General features: G+C 49.4%; 1 protein-coding gene across 1 annotated transcript; it reads right to left on the bottom strand.

The window, feature by feature from the left end:
* Nucleotides 1–10,355: 10,355 nt before the first annotated feature.
* On the bottom strand, nucleotides 10,356–15,555 carry Lgi3 (leucine rich repeat LGI family member 3). The gene is made up of 8 exons (XM_027390191.2): nucleotides 15,350–15,555; nucleotides 14,499–14,570; nucleotides 13,815–13,886; nucleotides 13,440–13,511; nucleotides 13,272–13,343; nucleotides 12,289–12,458; nucleotides 11,981–12,145; nucleotides 10,356–11,173 (listed from the first exon to the last, which is right to left on the bottom strand). Exons 1-8 carry the CDS (start codon nucleotides 15,553–15,555, stop codon nucleotides 10,356–10,358), a joined length of 1,647 nt encoding a protein of 548 aa, XP_027245992.1.
* Nucleotides 15,556–15,670: the final 115 nt, after the last annotated feature.

Here is a 15,670-nt window from a genome sequence, read left to right as displayed (position 1 = left end):
TATCCTGTTCTGCCTGTCTGTAGAATGAGATAAAGCGTGAAATGAGCCGGGCGGTGGTGGCGCACGCCTTTAATTTTCGCACTTGGGAGGCAGAGGCACAAGGATCTCTGTGGGTTCGAGGCCAGCCTGGTCCACAGAACGAGTTCCCGGACAGGCTCCAAAACTACACAGAGATGCCCTGTCTCGAAAAACCAATGAATGAATGAATGAATGAATGAATGAGCATGAAATGAATGCGTCCAGCGGGAGACTCCGGTGCCAGCTGGAAGTAGGCTTGGCTGATCCCTCCATCCTAATGGTCAAGAGTGGAGTCGGGGAGGCATCCTCCCAGGGGTTCCACTTCTCTCTAAAGCAGATCCATACATCTGGGCACACATTGACCCTAGTGTCCTGAGAGATTGAATGAAGATCCAGACTCACCCATGTCTTCTTTACCAGAAATTTGGAATTCTATCTGTGTCTGAATGAAGGATACAAACTTCACAGAAAGTTCTAAAACCATCACTTGCTATTTTGTGCAGTGCTTTCGTGCTCATGTATTTTTTTGTTGTGTGAGATGGTGGAGTTATTAAAGATTCTTCTTAAGAGGTTGGCCATACCGGAAAGGTATAATACTTGAAAATATTAAATAAATAAAAATAAATAAATAAATAAAAATTAAATAAATAAATAAATAAAAATAAAAAGGCGTGCGCCACCAACGCCCGGCCAAAACTTGGGTATTTTATCATCATTATCATCATTATAATTATCTTGGTTTTCGAGACAGTTTTTGTTTGATTGATTGATTTGAGGGGAGGGGCTATTTTCAAGTCAGGGTTTCTCTGGCTGTCCTTCAGCTCACACTGTAGACCAGGCTGGCCTCAAACTCACAGAGATCCTCCTTCCTCTGCTTCCTGAGTGCTGGAGTTAAAGGTGTGTGCCACCAACACCCCAGCAGTTTTTCTTTTCTTTTTTTCTTTTTTTTGAGATTTTATTTATTTATGTATACATTGTTCTACTTGCACATTTGCCTGCGTGTCAGAAGAGGGAAGAGGGCACCAAATCTCATTACAGATGGTTGTGAGCCACCTTGTGGTTTGCTGGGAATTGAACTCATGACCTCTGGAAGAGCAGCCAGTGCTCTTAACCTCTGAGCTATCTCTCCAGCCCTCAGTTTTTCTTTTCATTTCTTTTTTTCTAGAAAGGATTTCTTGGCTATTCTGGAACTACTCTGTAGATCAGGTTGGCCTAATTCAGAGATCTGCCTGCCTCTGCCTCCTGAGTGCTGGGAATAACCCACCACAGCCCACCCAAAAACATTGAAAATGTTTTTATTTATTTTTTGAGAATTTCATTAAGTATATTTTTGTCATATTCTTTACCATCCCCCACCTTCTCCCAGATGCCATCTCCCTAACCCCCTGCTTCTTGTCCCTTCTCTCTCTTAAATCACACATGACTCCAGGGAGAGGCTTCCTCCTGTAGCAGAGAGGACAAATACAGAGACCCACAGCCAGACATTATGCAGGGAGTGAGAAAGTTTGGAACACTGGGTCCTAAAGGAGAGGTCTCTATCAAATCCCTCCCCTCAGGGCTCAGGGAACGCCATGGAAGAGGAGACAGAAAGGAGGTGTGCAGGACACCAGGAAAGCAAGGCCTTCTAAACCAACATGGTGGGTGCTCCTAAGAACTCACAGAGGCTGAGGCAGCATGCACCATGAAGCATGAAGAACCAGGTCCTCTGTACATATATTGTGACTTCCAACTAAGTGTTTTTTTATTGACTGAGTGTATGAAGCACTGGGTCTGTTTCGTATGCCTTCTCTTAGGCTGTTTTCCTTCTGGGTTTTTTATTTGCTTAGGGTTTGTTGTTGTTGTTGCTGTTGTTTTGGGTTTTTTGCAACAGTGTTTCTCTGTACCTTTGGAGCTTGTCCTGGAATTTGCTCTGTAGGCCAGGCTGGCCTTGAACTCACAGAGATCCACCAGCCTCTGACTACCAAGTGTTAGGATTAAAGGCGAGCACCACTACTCCCTGGCTTTGTTTGTTTTGTCTAATTCCAGTGTGTTAGTTTTTGTTTCATCTTATTACATTGTATTTTATTTTATTATTATCCATTTGAAGCCTGTTTGTTTTCAAATGAGAGACCGAGTAGATCCAGATGGTAGGGAAGGTGGGGAGAAACTGGGAAGTAGAGGGATATATTATATAACCAGAATATATTATATGAGAAAAAAAGATCTCTGGACTTCACCCCCCCATAACCCCCAAGGTTTCTCTTTGTAGCCCTGACTGTCCTGGAACTCACTTTGTAGACCAGCCTGGCCTCTAACTCAGAGATCCACCTGCTTCTGCTTCCCGAGTGCTGGAATTAAAGGCATGTGTCACCACTGCCAAGCCAAAAAATAATAAAAAAAAATCAATAAAATGAAATCCTGCTTTCATGAGTGGGCACACACACACAAAGAAACAAACCATAGAGTCTGATTTGTATTGGCCAGCTGCCCCTGAGCATGGGACCTGTTCTGGAGTGGTTGATATACATAGTGTCACTCCATTGGAGAAAACTGATTTTCCCTCTTCAAGCAGGTGTCAACTTTGAATAGTTTCTTGGCTATGGGTGGGATTTGGTGGTCATACCCCTACTCTGTGCTGAGATTTTTGTCTGGATTGAGCTTGTGCAGAGCGTGTGCACACTGCCAGTCTCTGTGAGCTCCTACATGCATCTACCCCATTGTGTCCGAAGAACTCTGTTTCCTTGAAGGCATTCACCACCTCTTGTTCTTTGTTTAGTTTTGTTTTTTTGAGGCAAGGTTCCTCTGTGTTGTTTTGAATCCTGCCCTGTAGACCAGGCTGGCCTCGAACTCACAGAGATCCTTGTGCCTCTGCCTCCCAAGTGCTGGGATTAAAGGTGTGCACCACCATTGCCCAGCTTTTACTCATGGTCTTAGTCTTTGCAATTTTTTTTTTAACGTTTAAGAAATGCTTAGTGAAGTAAATGGGTCAGTGTTACCCTGTGGTATTTATTGCTGGTCAGACTAAATGTGTGGCATGGTCAATTTTCTTAGAAATCAGTATCAGCCAGTGACAAGTGGCCCTAGAAGAGGATATGGACCTAAAGAAGTTACCCTGATGGGTGCCCTGTAAGAATGGGGGAAGCTACACAGAAGGAAGACTGCTTTTTACACAGGGGTTTCTTCCTTTGTGACATCTACCTTCTATCTCAGTTGTTCCTTCTGAAAGTAGGGAGATCAGTGCCCCACCCCCTGCCTCTGCTGCCTTGAGGTGAGGGTGCCAGCCAAGCTACCCCAGGGCGTGGGGTGGAAACACTAGCAGTTACTGCTTTTTATTAGAGAACAGTTAACACCCACCAACTATGAGGATGGAATAGGTAATGATGGGAGCCAGGGAAAGGAGGCTTCTTGGGAATAAACAAACACATAGTGATTATACAGTCTTAATTATTATCATCAATTTTATTGGTATTGCTGGATGTGGGAGCCGGCAATGAAACCTGCCCACAGGAGAAACTCCTCCATGCCTTCAGTCTCCCTTGCTCCTACTGCCCCCTCCCATACTGTTTTGGAGAAACAAGAAACACCAAGGTTTGAGAAGGTCCCAGGCATCATGCATCTTGTGGTCCATTTTTTTTTCTTTTCTTTTTTTTTAAAGACAGGTTTCTATGTAGTCTAGGTATGGCCTTGAACTTCTGATCTTCCCACTTCTTCCTAAATGCTGGCATTACAGGAGTCACCATGTTTGGTTCATACAATGCTAGAGCTTTTGTATACAAACCCAGGGCTTTATATATGCTAGGAAAGCACTGTACTGAGCCACATGCCCAGCCTTCCAAATCTAATATTAGTGTGTGTGTGTGTGTGTGTGTGTGTGTGTGTGTGTGTGTGTGCATACAAGTGTTTTGCCTGCATGCATGTTTGTACACATGTATGCAGTGCCTGCAGAGATCAGAAGAGGGTGTCAGATCCCCTTGGAACTGGAATTGCAGGTGGCTGTTAGCCTCTATGTGGGTGCTGGAAGGACAGCCAGTGCTCTTAACTGCTGAGCCATCTCTCCTGCCCTTCAGATCTGATTGTTTACACCAGGTGTGGTGGCACACCTCTTTAATCCCAGCATTCAGGGGGCATAGGCAGGGAGATCTCTGTGAGTTTGAAGCCAGCCTGGTCTACATAGGTTTCAGGACAGCCAGGCTACCTAGGGAGACCCTGTCTCAAAAACATCAAACAGTACTGTGTATCCCCTTGAAGGCAGAAGGATGCAACTGACAAACCAATTTAGGAAGCATAGAGAGGAAGAGACATCCATCACTTGAGAAACCCATGTGAGTCCAAATCCTTTGGTATGTTCACTCACTGGGTAACTTCTAGAACCTCCTTCCCAACTCTAGCACCACAGCCTCTTTTGTGTGTGTGTGTGCAGAGACGTGTGTGTGTGTGTGTGTGTGTGTGTGTGTGTGTGTGTGTGTGTGTGTGTGTGTGTAGAGACACGGGTGGGCATGTGTGTGTAGAGAGACACGGGTGGGCATGTGTGTGCAGAGACATGGGTGGGCATGTGTGTGTGCAGGCAGGGGACTTGTAGAGGGCAGCAGGATGTCTTTCTCAATTATTTCTCTACATTTTCTTGTTTGTTTAAGACTGCGGGATGATGGTGGCGCACACCTTTAATCCTAGCACTTGGGAAGCAGAGGCAGGTGGATCTCTGTGAGTTGGAGACCAGCCTGGTCTACAAGAGCTAGTTCCAGGACAGGCTCCAAAGCTCCACAGGGAAACCCTGTCTTGAAAAACAAAACCAAACAAAAAAGACAGGGTCTTACTATGTATGCTCATCTGGCCTAAAATTTACAGAGATTCCCGCTGCCTCTGCCTCCTAAATGCAGGATTAAAGGTGTGTGCCTCCATGCCCAGCTTCCACCGTTTTCTATTTGTTTGTTTGTTTTGTTTTTTCAGGACAGGGTTTCTCTGTGTAGTCCTGGCTGTCCTGGAGCTCCCTCTTAGACAAGGTTGGCCTCGAACTCAGAGGTCTGCCTGCCTCTCTCTCTTGAGTGCTGAGATTAAAGGCGTGCCTCACCACCGCCAGGCATATTTTTTTGAGACAAGGCCTCTTGTTGTTCCTGGAGCTCACTATTTCAGCTAGACTGGCTGGTCTGTAAGCCCCCAAGAACACGGACACTCCAGGATCTGCCTCTACTCCTCCAGGGCTGGGGTAGCCCTGATGTGCCTCCATGCCTGGCTTTTTACATAGGGATTAGGAACCCAAACTCAGATCTTCGTGTTTGTGCTACAGGCACTTTACCCACTCACTAAGCCATCTTCCCAGGCCAACTGAAGCCTTGTTTTTAGTTAGGCATGGTGACACCTGCCTACAATTCAAGCATTTAGGAGACTGAGTCAGGAGGATTTGATTTCAAGGGTGGCCTGGACTTCCCAGTGAAATCCTGTCTTAGAAGAAAGAAAGAAAGAAAGAAAGAAAGAAAGAAAGAAAGAAAGAAAGCTTTCCTCTGCTTTCATTCACTGGCAAGAGCTTGCCTGTGCCCACTGTGAACTATCCCAGCTGTGACAGTCTCTCCTTGGAGACTCCTGGCCATGATGCCTGTGCTTGGGAGAATTAAAGGGCAGGAAGTCAGAGGTCTGATGCTGAGAGCCAGGGGGCAGGGGGCTGGTCCTCACAGAGGGATGTGGAGCTGGCAGCCAACTATCACCCTCCTTGGCTTGGACAGAGTAAGTCAACTTTGGCTCTTACAGCCTTTGGTCCTGAGCTGTTGACACAGTCACCCAGTTACCCTGAGTTGCTAAGCAGCTCCATGGACTCATGGCTGACCACCCAGGCAGGTGACCAGGCAGCCTTGCCATAGAAAGCTGGGCATTCAAGGTTTGATGGAGAGAATGTCTCTACTGAAGGGAGTGGCTTGTTAGGAGCAGTGTTTATCTTGCAACTGGGCAACAGAAGGCCAAGGTGTCTAGGAGACTAAAGCCATTTCCCTTGGCAACCTCATTGGGCACGGGTAAGGGTGCATTTGTTTTCCATTTGAAAAAAAAAAGGACAGTGGCTGGGCATGTAGCTGAGTTGATATAGTGCTTGCCTGGTATACATGAAAATCCTGGGGTCAATATCCAGCACTACATAAAAGTGGCATGGTCATACACAGCTGCAATCTCAGCATTTGGGAAGAGGAGTCAAGAATCAGAAGTTCAAAGTTATCCTTGACTACACAGTTGAGTTTAAGAGCAGCCTGGGCTATATGAGACCATGTCAAAAGGAAGGAATCAAGGGAGAGAGGCAACCCTGGGATGGGATAGAGAGGACTCAAGGGTCTCCACTCTGCTAAAAGCACAGGAATGTGATTTGAGCAGATGGAAACCGAGACCTGTCACTTTGAGCTGTGACCAGGGATAGTCAGGAGGGCTGGGTGTCTGAAGCCACAGATGAGAGGTAGTGTGCAGAGGCTCTAAGAATGCAGGTGGTGGAGGAACCCCCACTCTCAGAGAGCACTCGTCACCAAGGATTGCCTTTCTTTCACTCTCATGAATTCCACTTCTTGGGGCCACTTCGTCTCAAATACAATCCTACAGATCAAATAGCTCATAATTATGTGTCAGGCACATTCTTCAAAGGCACCGACACACATCCATCTGTATTAATGCACTTAAGTCTCATGGGAGGTAAGCTGGGCCTCACATGCACTAGTCTGTCCTGCAATAGTTGACCCTGTTTGTAGCAGAGACAGATATTGGGGTTCAAACTTCAGAAAAGCAAAGTATCAGGCCACTAGCTCTTACCACTACTTCAGGCTGAATGGGCTGATCCCGCTGCCTCTCCTCAGCGTGGCTGGAGAATCCTGAGACTGAATGCCTCCTATCCTCAATGTGGCTGGAGAATGAATGCCTGATACTGAGACCTTGCTCCTGTCTTATATACCTCCCTACTGCTGGGTTTAAAGGTGTGTGATCCCAGGTGCTGAGATCATCTTTGTGTGAGCTGTTTCTCTTTAGGACTGGATCAATCTTGTGCAGATCTAGATGGCCTTGGACTCACAGAGATCCGTCTATCTCTTAATCCTTAGTCCTAGGATTAAAGGTGTGTACCACCACCTCCTAGCTTCTGGCTGCTGGGATTAAAGGTGTGTGCCTGACTTCTATGGCCTGTGGCTGGCTTTGCTTTCTGAATCCTCAGGCAAACTTTAATAAATCATAAATAATATATCACCACACCTGGTGGTTAGGCATCATTAAACCCACTTTGAAGATGAAGAGACTGAGACACATATAGGCAAAGCAAAGTGACCAAATGCCATTTTCCTCAGTAAGTGAACTGACTCAGGACTCTACAAAAGTAGGTTTGCTAATCTGCTTTGCAGGATTTGAGGTTTAGGGAAATTAGTTGACACCACACACAGTAATCGAGCCCACATCTATGCATGTGTGGTCCAGACTGTTGAGTTCGGAGCATGCTAAAGATGCATGTTCTGGAACTTTCAGAACTGGTGTACTTCCCTTGCTACAAACCAGTGATATGTGGTACACATGGACACTGTGGTGGTTTGAATAGGAACCACCCCATAGACTTATATATCTGAATCCTTAGTCATCAGAGAGTGGTACTTCTTGGGAAGAACCAAGAGGTGTGGCCTTGTTGGAAAAAATGTGTCACTGGGGGTGGGCTCTGAGGTTTCAAAAGCCCTTGCCGGCCCAGTGTCTCCCTCTGTCTTCCTGCTGCCTGCAGAACTCTCAGCTCCTTCTCCAGCTTCAAGTCTGCCTGCACGTCGCACACTTCCTGAATGCTAATGGACTAAACCTCTGAAACTGTAAGCCAGCCCCGGTTCAATGTTTCCTTTTATAAGATTTGCCATGGCGTCTCTTCACAGCAATAGAAACCCTAAGACAAACATATATGTGACATGTGAGAGCTGAAAGGGGCCATGGAGAACAGATGAGAAGCAGGAGAAGGGAAGAGGCCTATGTGTGTATGTGTGTGTTGTTGCCACGCATACTTCAGGCCTGCTGAAGTTGTTGTCATATCTACCATTTCTGCCCCTTTCCCTGTTTCTTTTCACATAAGATGGCAAAGGGTTCCCATTTGCTCAAGTCTGGGTGGAGGGGAGTGACAAAGACAGGAGTCCCACAGCTGAGCATGGCAGTTTGGCAGCACAGAGCTATGTGCTCTTCCTAAGATGCTCTATGCTGCCTGGTGACCCTGGTCATTGCTTCTGCCCTAGCCCCTGTCTAATGATCTCCCTCCTCCTTGTGTTGCAGATTCTTACTGTCAAAGTCTCCGAAAATGACAGAATGAAAGCAGGCAGGAGAGGAACTGATGCTGCTGCATCTGTTGGCACCAGTCCGGGGGAGCTTGATGTCAGCCGCAAAGCCATGGGTTTGTTTTCAGAAGAGCAGGAGCCAAAGCAGGCTCCTGGGTAGCAGATGACATAATGGAGAGATGTTTCAGGAAAGCTGGACTAGAAGGATCTAAGAAATAGGCTGGCAGGAGGGACCTGGAGACTAGTAATGAGGACAGATTTGGATAAAGGATGTGGCAGGGCAAGGGACAAAAAAGAATGCTCATTTGGAAACATTCAGAGATAAAGAATGGGGAATTGGTGGCTGGTTAAAAATGGGAGGAAGAGGGACCAAGATGTTACCTAGGACTCCAAGGTGCCTCACTTTGGTGAGGGGCAATGACAATGGCAGACATTTGCCCAGTGGGGAGCTCAGGAAGGGGATGGTACAAAGACAGGGCTGCTGAGGGCTGAACATGTCTTTGCCATGTTGCTTAAAGTCTTCCTAACAAAGGAACAGACCTAGGTCTTAGCGGGTCCCAGACCTGTAATCTCCAGGAAGAAGCACTGGGCTGTGAGTCAGACCCAGGTGGAAGAAACTCCTCACACAGCCCAACTCCTGAGTGGCATAGCCGTGAACTCCTGACCCTAGTGTCAGTTAACTTTAAGGATGCCCATTGCTCTGAGGGAAAGGAGCCAAGAGGAAGAGGACCTGGAAGCCGGTATGGTCCCTGTGTGTAGCAGGGACAGGTGACACAACCCTGGCTCTGCTCCTAATAAAACACCCTGAGGACACCTGAGAGCTAGCGGTAGGGTGGAACTTTTTATTTGAAGCAAGTGAATAGCATTGCCCCTAGGTGCCCCAGGGCATCAGGCCACAAGAAATCCTCTCAATCTGGCCATTTCCTGCTTCTGGGCTGCTGTTCCCAGTGGACAGCAGAGGGCAGCAGAAGCCTGGTTCCCAGGTGTCCTTCCTGTCATCCACATCCAGCCTCCACCAAGCCAGAGCCAGCTTCCAGGGGCGTCTCCATGGGATGGAGAGATGGTAGGGACCCCATGTTCCTGGCCCTCACACAAGTGGCTCGGGTGCTTTCAGGCTTCTTGCCTTGGCCATTTTTTATATCCACCCAAGCAGTCTCAGTTCAGGGTCCACATCCCAAAGGTGGGGTGAGAGAGGGGACTGCCCAATCTTGAAAAAGCAATGGCTACCCCAAGCAAGCTTTTCCACCTGTGTCCGGGTGAGCTGTGATTGAGTTGTGGAAGAAAACTCTAGTAAGAAGAAAAGGTATACTGCACTGCAAAAAAATCCAGTTGCTATTGCCTCTGTTGCTATTATTGCTTCAGGATGAAGGCGCTTTGTCCCCAGGAGGCCATGGCCATGCTTACTGTTATCATCCTTATTAGCCACAAAGGGGGCACACTGAGGTGAGCGGAGGAGGTGTCAGTGCTGTAGGCACCCTCCAAGAAGAGCAGCTAGGTGATAGTGGGGAAGCCTGTTTGTTTAGCACCCAGTCTGCATGTGTGCACACTCCCAGACGTGTGCACATATGAAAATAGGAGTGTGGCCGGGAATGCACAAGTATGTAGCTTGGATATGTCCAACAGTGTCCACCCACGTGTGCAGGTGGAAAGAGCATGGCATGGGCAGACGCACTTGAAAGTGTGGGCACACCTGGACGGAGGCTGCAACTGTGGATGCTACACAAATACACGAACACCTTGAGCATCCGCAGGAAAGGCCAGAGGGCAGAAGGCTAAGCCGAGAAGAAAAGGCCATGGCTCGCCTGTTCCTGCAGCCACTGTATCACTCAGACACACTAGCGAGGGAGCAGAGCATGGGGGCACTGTAGATAAGGGGGCACGCAGAGGAGAACCTGAACACCGGGTGCCTGGTGCATACATAGGTGCCGATTACAATAATGGGAATGACTTCCCTGGTATGTGCCCAGGCCCACTTTTGTGTGTATGTGTGTGGGCACAGATATAGGTTAGTCACATGTGACTTCACTCGGAGCCACAAGTTGCTCACAGAGGTCTCTACCCAGCATTCAGCGCCACCCTGAGGAACCCAAAGGACTTAACTTCCTTCTAGGCACTGAGATCCACCACAACATGTCGGTACACCAGTGTCTGTCCCTTGAAACTAGGGGCCAGGAGCAGCTGGGCATCTCCAGCAGGCATGTAGCAGAAGGCCCGAGGGGCCTGTACAGCTAGCTCCTGGAACCGTACAAACTTCTGTCGCCCCTCGTCCCACTGGTAGATCTGCGTGAAGGAGAAGTCACTGCCCAGTGCCAGGTAGCGGTGGCCACCCACCAGGAAGGGCTGTAGGGCCAGCGAACCCCTGGAGGGAAGGGCCTGCACCTCAGAGAAACGGGTACCCTCCCAGCGCAGGATCTTGGAGTCACCAATGTAGCGACTAAGACACAGGTAGCTGTCTCGCCCAGCACGAAAGTGTTTCACAGCCTGGGCATCGGGTACCTGGGTCACCTCTCCCTGAACCACAAACTGCTTCTGAGAACGACTCCACTGATAGATGACAGGTGCCTGAGAACTGCTAGACACAATCAACCGTGGCTTGCCCTCACCATCAACAAACTCCAGGTCAGTGTCACGGTGCCAGGCGTGCAGGGCCTGGTGGGAATAGAAGCCATTCTGGTGCCAACGGTAGAGGCTAGTGGCACCTGCCTTGGAGCTATCAGCCACTGCAAAGTACCAGTCACCGTCGATGCGGAAGGCTTCCAGGTCATTGGGCTTGCGTACACGCTGTGGGTCGATGTCCTGCAGCTTTGTGAAACGTGTGGTGTTGGGATCCCAGTGGTAAATGTATGAGCCACCGAACAGCTGGGCCACGACTACATAGAGCTGGCCATCCACCACCATCGGCTTGCAGTGCACAGCTGAGGGGGCTGCCAGGACAGAAGCATGTAGAATTAGGCAATGTCAGGCAGCTCCCACCTTTCTCCACCCAAATGGAAGACCAACCTCCAAACATGCCCCACAACTAACATCTGCTATAGAATTCCACTCCCAGCACAGTCCCACCCAGAACTCCAGGTCCATAATTTGTTCCATTTGTTTGCTTAGTTTGTTGAGACAGGGAAGCCCTGGCTGCTTGGACCTTATGATACAGACCAGGCTGGTCTTGAACTAGCAGTGATTTTCTTTCTCTACCTCCCAAGTGCTGGGATTACAAGTGTGAGTCACCATACCCAGCAAGCTTTGCTTTTTGTTGTTGTTGTTTTGTTTTGTTGTCTTCTGAGACAGGTTCTCGATATACAGTCAAGTCTGGTTTTGAATTCTTCATATTCCCACCTTCACCTCTCAAAAACTGGGATTATAGGTGTGAACCATCACCAGCCCATACTGTGTACGTGCTAGGCAAGTACTCCACCCACTGAGCTTCATCCCTAGCTCTCAGGATTGAATTTATGTATTTATTGTTTGAAACGGAGTCTCTCTATTGTGTAGCACTGGTGACCTTAAACTCACGGAGATCCACCTCTTTTCCTCCCAAGTGCCGGCATTAAAGGCCTGTATTCTATAGATATTATTTTGTAGACACTAGCCTTCCTCAAACTCAGTAAAATCTTAACCAGCAGAAACCATATTTTCACCCATGCTTCTTCCTTGAGGAATTGACTGGAGTTGGACAACAGAGCCTCCTGTCACCTTCCCCTGGATGGGACCAGCATGGGCAGGTCCCATGCGGCTACCTGGAATTCTATCATAGTCTCGAAGCTGTCGTTCCACATAGTCCCACTTCAGGACGGTGCAGGCGCTGGCACCTGGCTGGGCCAGAGCCAAATAGAGGTCACTGGAGTAAAGGAAGGGTTCTGCTGACACTGCTGGGAAGGACAGTGTCTGGTAGAGGACAAAATCTGCAGCGACAAGAGGTACAGGTAGGCGGGAATCAACACCACGGGAAAAGGCACCAGCCCACTGGGTGGTGGTAGGGACCTGGCTATAGAAGCTGGGTGTGCCCAGTTGGGTGGCCTTCAGTCAGAGGCAAGGCCCATCCTACCGGTGGTGATGCAGTCAAATTCCCGAAGAGGCAAGTCTTGCACCTTGTGCTCCTGGAAGCGGGGTGGGCTGGCACAGTAGATAGGGGCCACAGTGGTGTTGGTGTGTGCCAGCCATTCCACCAGCCACTTCACCTTGCAGTCACAGTTAAGTGCGTTGCCCCGGAGGTCTCTGGATTGTGAGGGTAGGGCACAGAGGGGCACACCCTCAGCTGCTCTACCCACCAGCCCACCTGGCTTTCAGAAGCTGCTGTGGACTGCTCACAAATAACTGGGTTCCACCCAGCCCCACAGAACAGGTGTAGTCTGAGGTGTACTGGTTGAACCTAAGCCCTGCTTGCTTACCTACCTGGCCGGGTGCCTTTGTTGTTTTGTTTTTGTTTTTGTTTTTAACTTTTGATTAAATTTTTGTAATGCTGGGGATTGGAGCCCAGGCCCTTGCACGTTCTAGGCAAGTGCTCTAAATCACCAGTCCTATTTTTACTTTTTAGCCATAAGACAAAATTTTATTGTTTATGATCCTCCAGCTGAGCCTCCCGAGTATCTGGGATTACAAGGCCTGTAAAGCTGGTCCTGGTGGCCAGGCACCTTTTGCAGTGGCCAACCTATTCCACTGCATGTTGCTTCCCTGTTCCTCCAAACTTGATAGAATTCAGGAGCTTTTCTCTTATTTTATTTTTGTATAAATAATGGCCAATGACTGCAGATATGCTAGACTTTAATTAATCCAAATCAACCACACATCATAAAAAAAAAAAACCATGTTTGTCATACATATGTAATGTGCATTTGAGAAGGGCTATGGGGACTTGAATAGCCCCAATTTGGAAGGCTCTTAGCTACAGCTAACTTGACTTCACTTTCTCAAAGTCCCCAAACCCAAACCTTCCCAGTCTCTGATCACCCTAATTCTGACTCCCACTCGACTCCCTCCAGGGGTATGCCCTCTGTGACATTGTGGGAGGAGGCAGAATCCAGGCCTTACAAGTCACTCAGGATGTCCAGGGGACGAAAGATGTCTCTGGGCAGTGTCTGCAGGTTATTGTTGGCCAGTGAGCTGCAAGAAAGACCCTGGGGTCATCTAAAGACCACGACCAAATCCAGAGGACACACAGGTTCTAGTCCCACATGAGTATAGGTATCAAGTACTCACAGGTGTGTCAAGGACTTGAGTCCTCTAAAGGTAAACTTGGAGAGTGCCCAGATGTCATTGTTCTCGACGAAGCTGGAGAAATAAGAACCGGCCTCAGTTGCTACTCAGGGTCAAAGACCCCCCTCCCCCCCCAGCAGTGATTTCTTTACATCTGAGGCCAGACCCCAGGAGCCAGAGACAGGCTTCCACACTGTGCAGTACCATCACACCCGTAGTGACAGGGTATTAGGCAAGACAACAGGGGCATGGCTGCTATGATTTTCTGCCCATCCCATCCCCCAGCTAGCCTTCTCATTCACTGCACCTCCCCTCTCAGCCCACTCAGACCTGGGGTCCCTCCTTCTACCCTGCCCTTAACCCTTCCCTCCCACACACAGGTACTGCAGGTGCGACAGTCCTGTGAAGGCATTGTCTCCAATGAGCGTGAACTTGTTGGAGTTGAGTAACCTGGGAAGACAAAGGTGGCATTAGAACTTGCAAGGGTGTGCCTGCTGCCCATGCCCACTGCCCCACCCTTGAGCTTCCTCAAGATCTGGCTGTCCTTCCTCCATACCCCAGGACTCCTGGACAGCAAGACCAGATGTGAACTTGTTCCCGCATCACAAGCTCCCTGTTTGCTCCTAAATACGGTGGAGAGGCAATGTTGTACTGCCAAGTTGGCTCCTGGTCTACCTCCGTAACATCTCTTTCACCAACCCACTCTAGCCCTGAACAGACAGTTCTCCACCATGCCTCCAAAACTCTGACCCCCAGAGTCACCTGTATCTAAAATGACCCTCTCCTCCAAAGTGTCCAGTCTTTGGCTCTGGCCCAAGCCATTACACCCAATTTCCTAGAGTCTCTACAGAAGTCAAATCTGTGTTCTACGTCCCACGTTCTTGGCTTCTGTGTGCAGTTTCCTTGCTGCCTGGACTCCTGACCCCATGTCACTCCACCTCCTGCAGCAGTCTATCAGGGCATCTGCAATTTCAAACACTTCTTCCACCTACTCTCACACAAGCTCAGCATCTGTCTGGTTCTATCATGTTCCCGCCCGCCCTTCCACAAAGCCATCCATACAAGAACTGTAAAAGTGGCAGGTGGGAGAAGGCTCCATCTTGGATCTCTGAGAAAGCAGCATTCACCAGGGTCCTGCAAGGAACACATGAGTCAATACTGTGTAAGTGTCTGAAGGACCTGTTCTGGGCACAGAGGTGGACAGGGCAGTGGCTTCTGCTCTTAGCAGCTCAAGCCCCCACCTGCATCTTCCTTTACTTCCCAAACTCAATGCTCTCTTTCACCATTCTCTGCTGCTGCCTCCAGGGGCACCAGCGGCCCCAGGCTCACCTTCCCTCTCAGCCAACAGCAGGTTCCATCACCATCACTATCACCATCACCATTAATAACACCCGCATTGTGTTGGAGCTGCTGAGGGATGGGAAGCAAGATGAGGGACCGGCAGCCTCTCTAGTCCTACAGGCAAGGGATGGGAGGTCATGGGCCAGTTGCTACAAGTGAGGCTGGCCCAGCTGTGTGCAGACCCAGTGGCAGCAGTCTGGCCCGTGCCAAGGTACCACGAGGGCAATCTCACTTGTCACCCCTCCCCCTGATGCCATCAGTCCTCCTGCTTTCTGTCCTTGGTGTGACCTCGCAGGGAGGGGCCAGCATGCTCTTGTAGACACTCCCTCCAACCCACACATAGTAGGTCTCATTATGCTACTGGGGTGATGATTCATCCTTGGCCATGAACTCTGGCTTTCCCAAGCTATGGCTGCTGTATGATTGCAGAGCTCCCTGCAGACTGGGGCCTGGAAGTCCCTGGGGATGCTCCAGGTCTGTATCCTCTGAAGAGAGGAGCAGGGTTTTCTCTCTTCCAGAGCCCTCCCTGCCCTCCTTCCCTTCCCTACCCCCAAGGCTAGGTACACACTCACAGGGAGATGACCTCTGAAGGCAGGTTCTTGGGCACTGCCTTAGAGTCCACGCAGAAGGCGGTGTCCCTCGTGCAGGAGCAGCTGGGTGGGCAGGGGGGCGTCTTAGGAGGTCTCTTGGCACTGGCTTGCAGCATTAGGCAAAAACCCAGCGTGGACAACACCAGTAGCCTGCGCCCAGGGCCCAGCCTGGCTCCTAGCCCCGCCATGCCTCCTGCAGGGTCTCCCCAACACCGGCCTGCCGGCGCCCCGCTGCTCCCTGCAGGATGTTCTGCTCCTCTAGGGAGCTTCCACCTCCGGCTGGGCTGCCGCAGCTCTGGGCCT

Source organism: Cricetulus griseus (assembly GCF_003668045.3).
Source record: "Cricetulus griseus strain 17A/GY chromosome 1 unlocalized genomic scaffold, alternate assembly CriGri-PICRH-1.0 chr1_1, whole genome shotgun sequence".
In the NCBI taxonomy this organism is placed as follows: Eukaryota; Metazoa; Chordata; class Mammalia; order Rodentia; family Cricetidae; genus Cricetulus; species Cricetulus griseus.
This window is presented reverse-complemented; position numbering and strand designations above follow the sequence as displayed.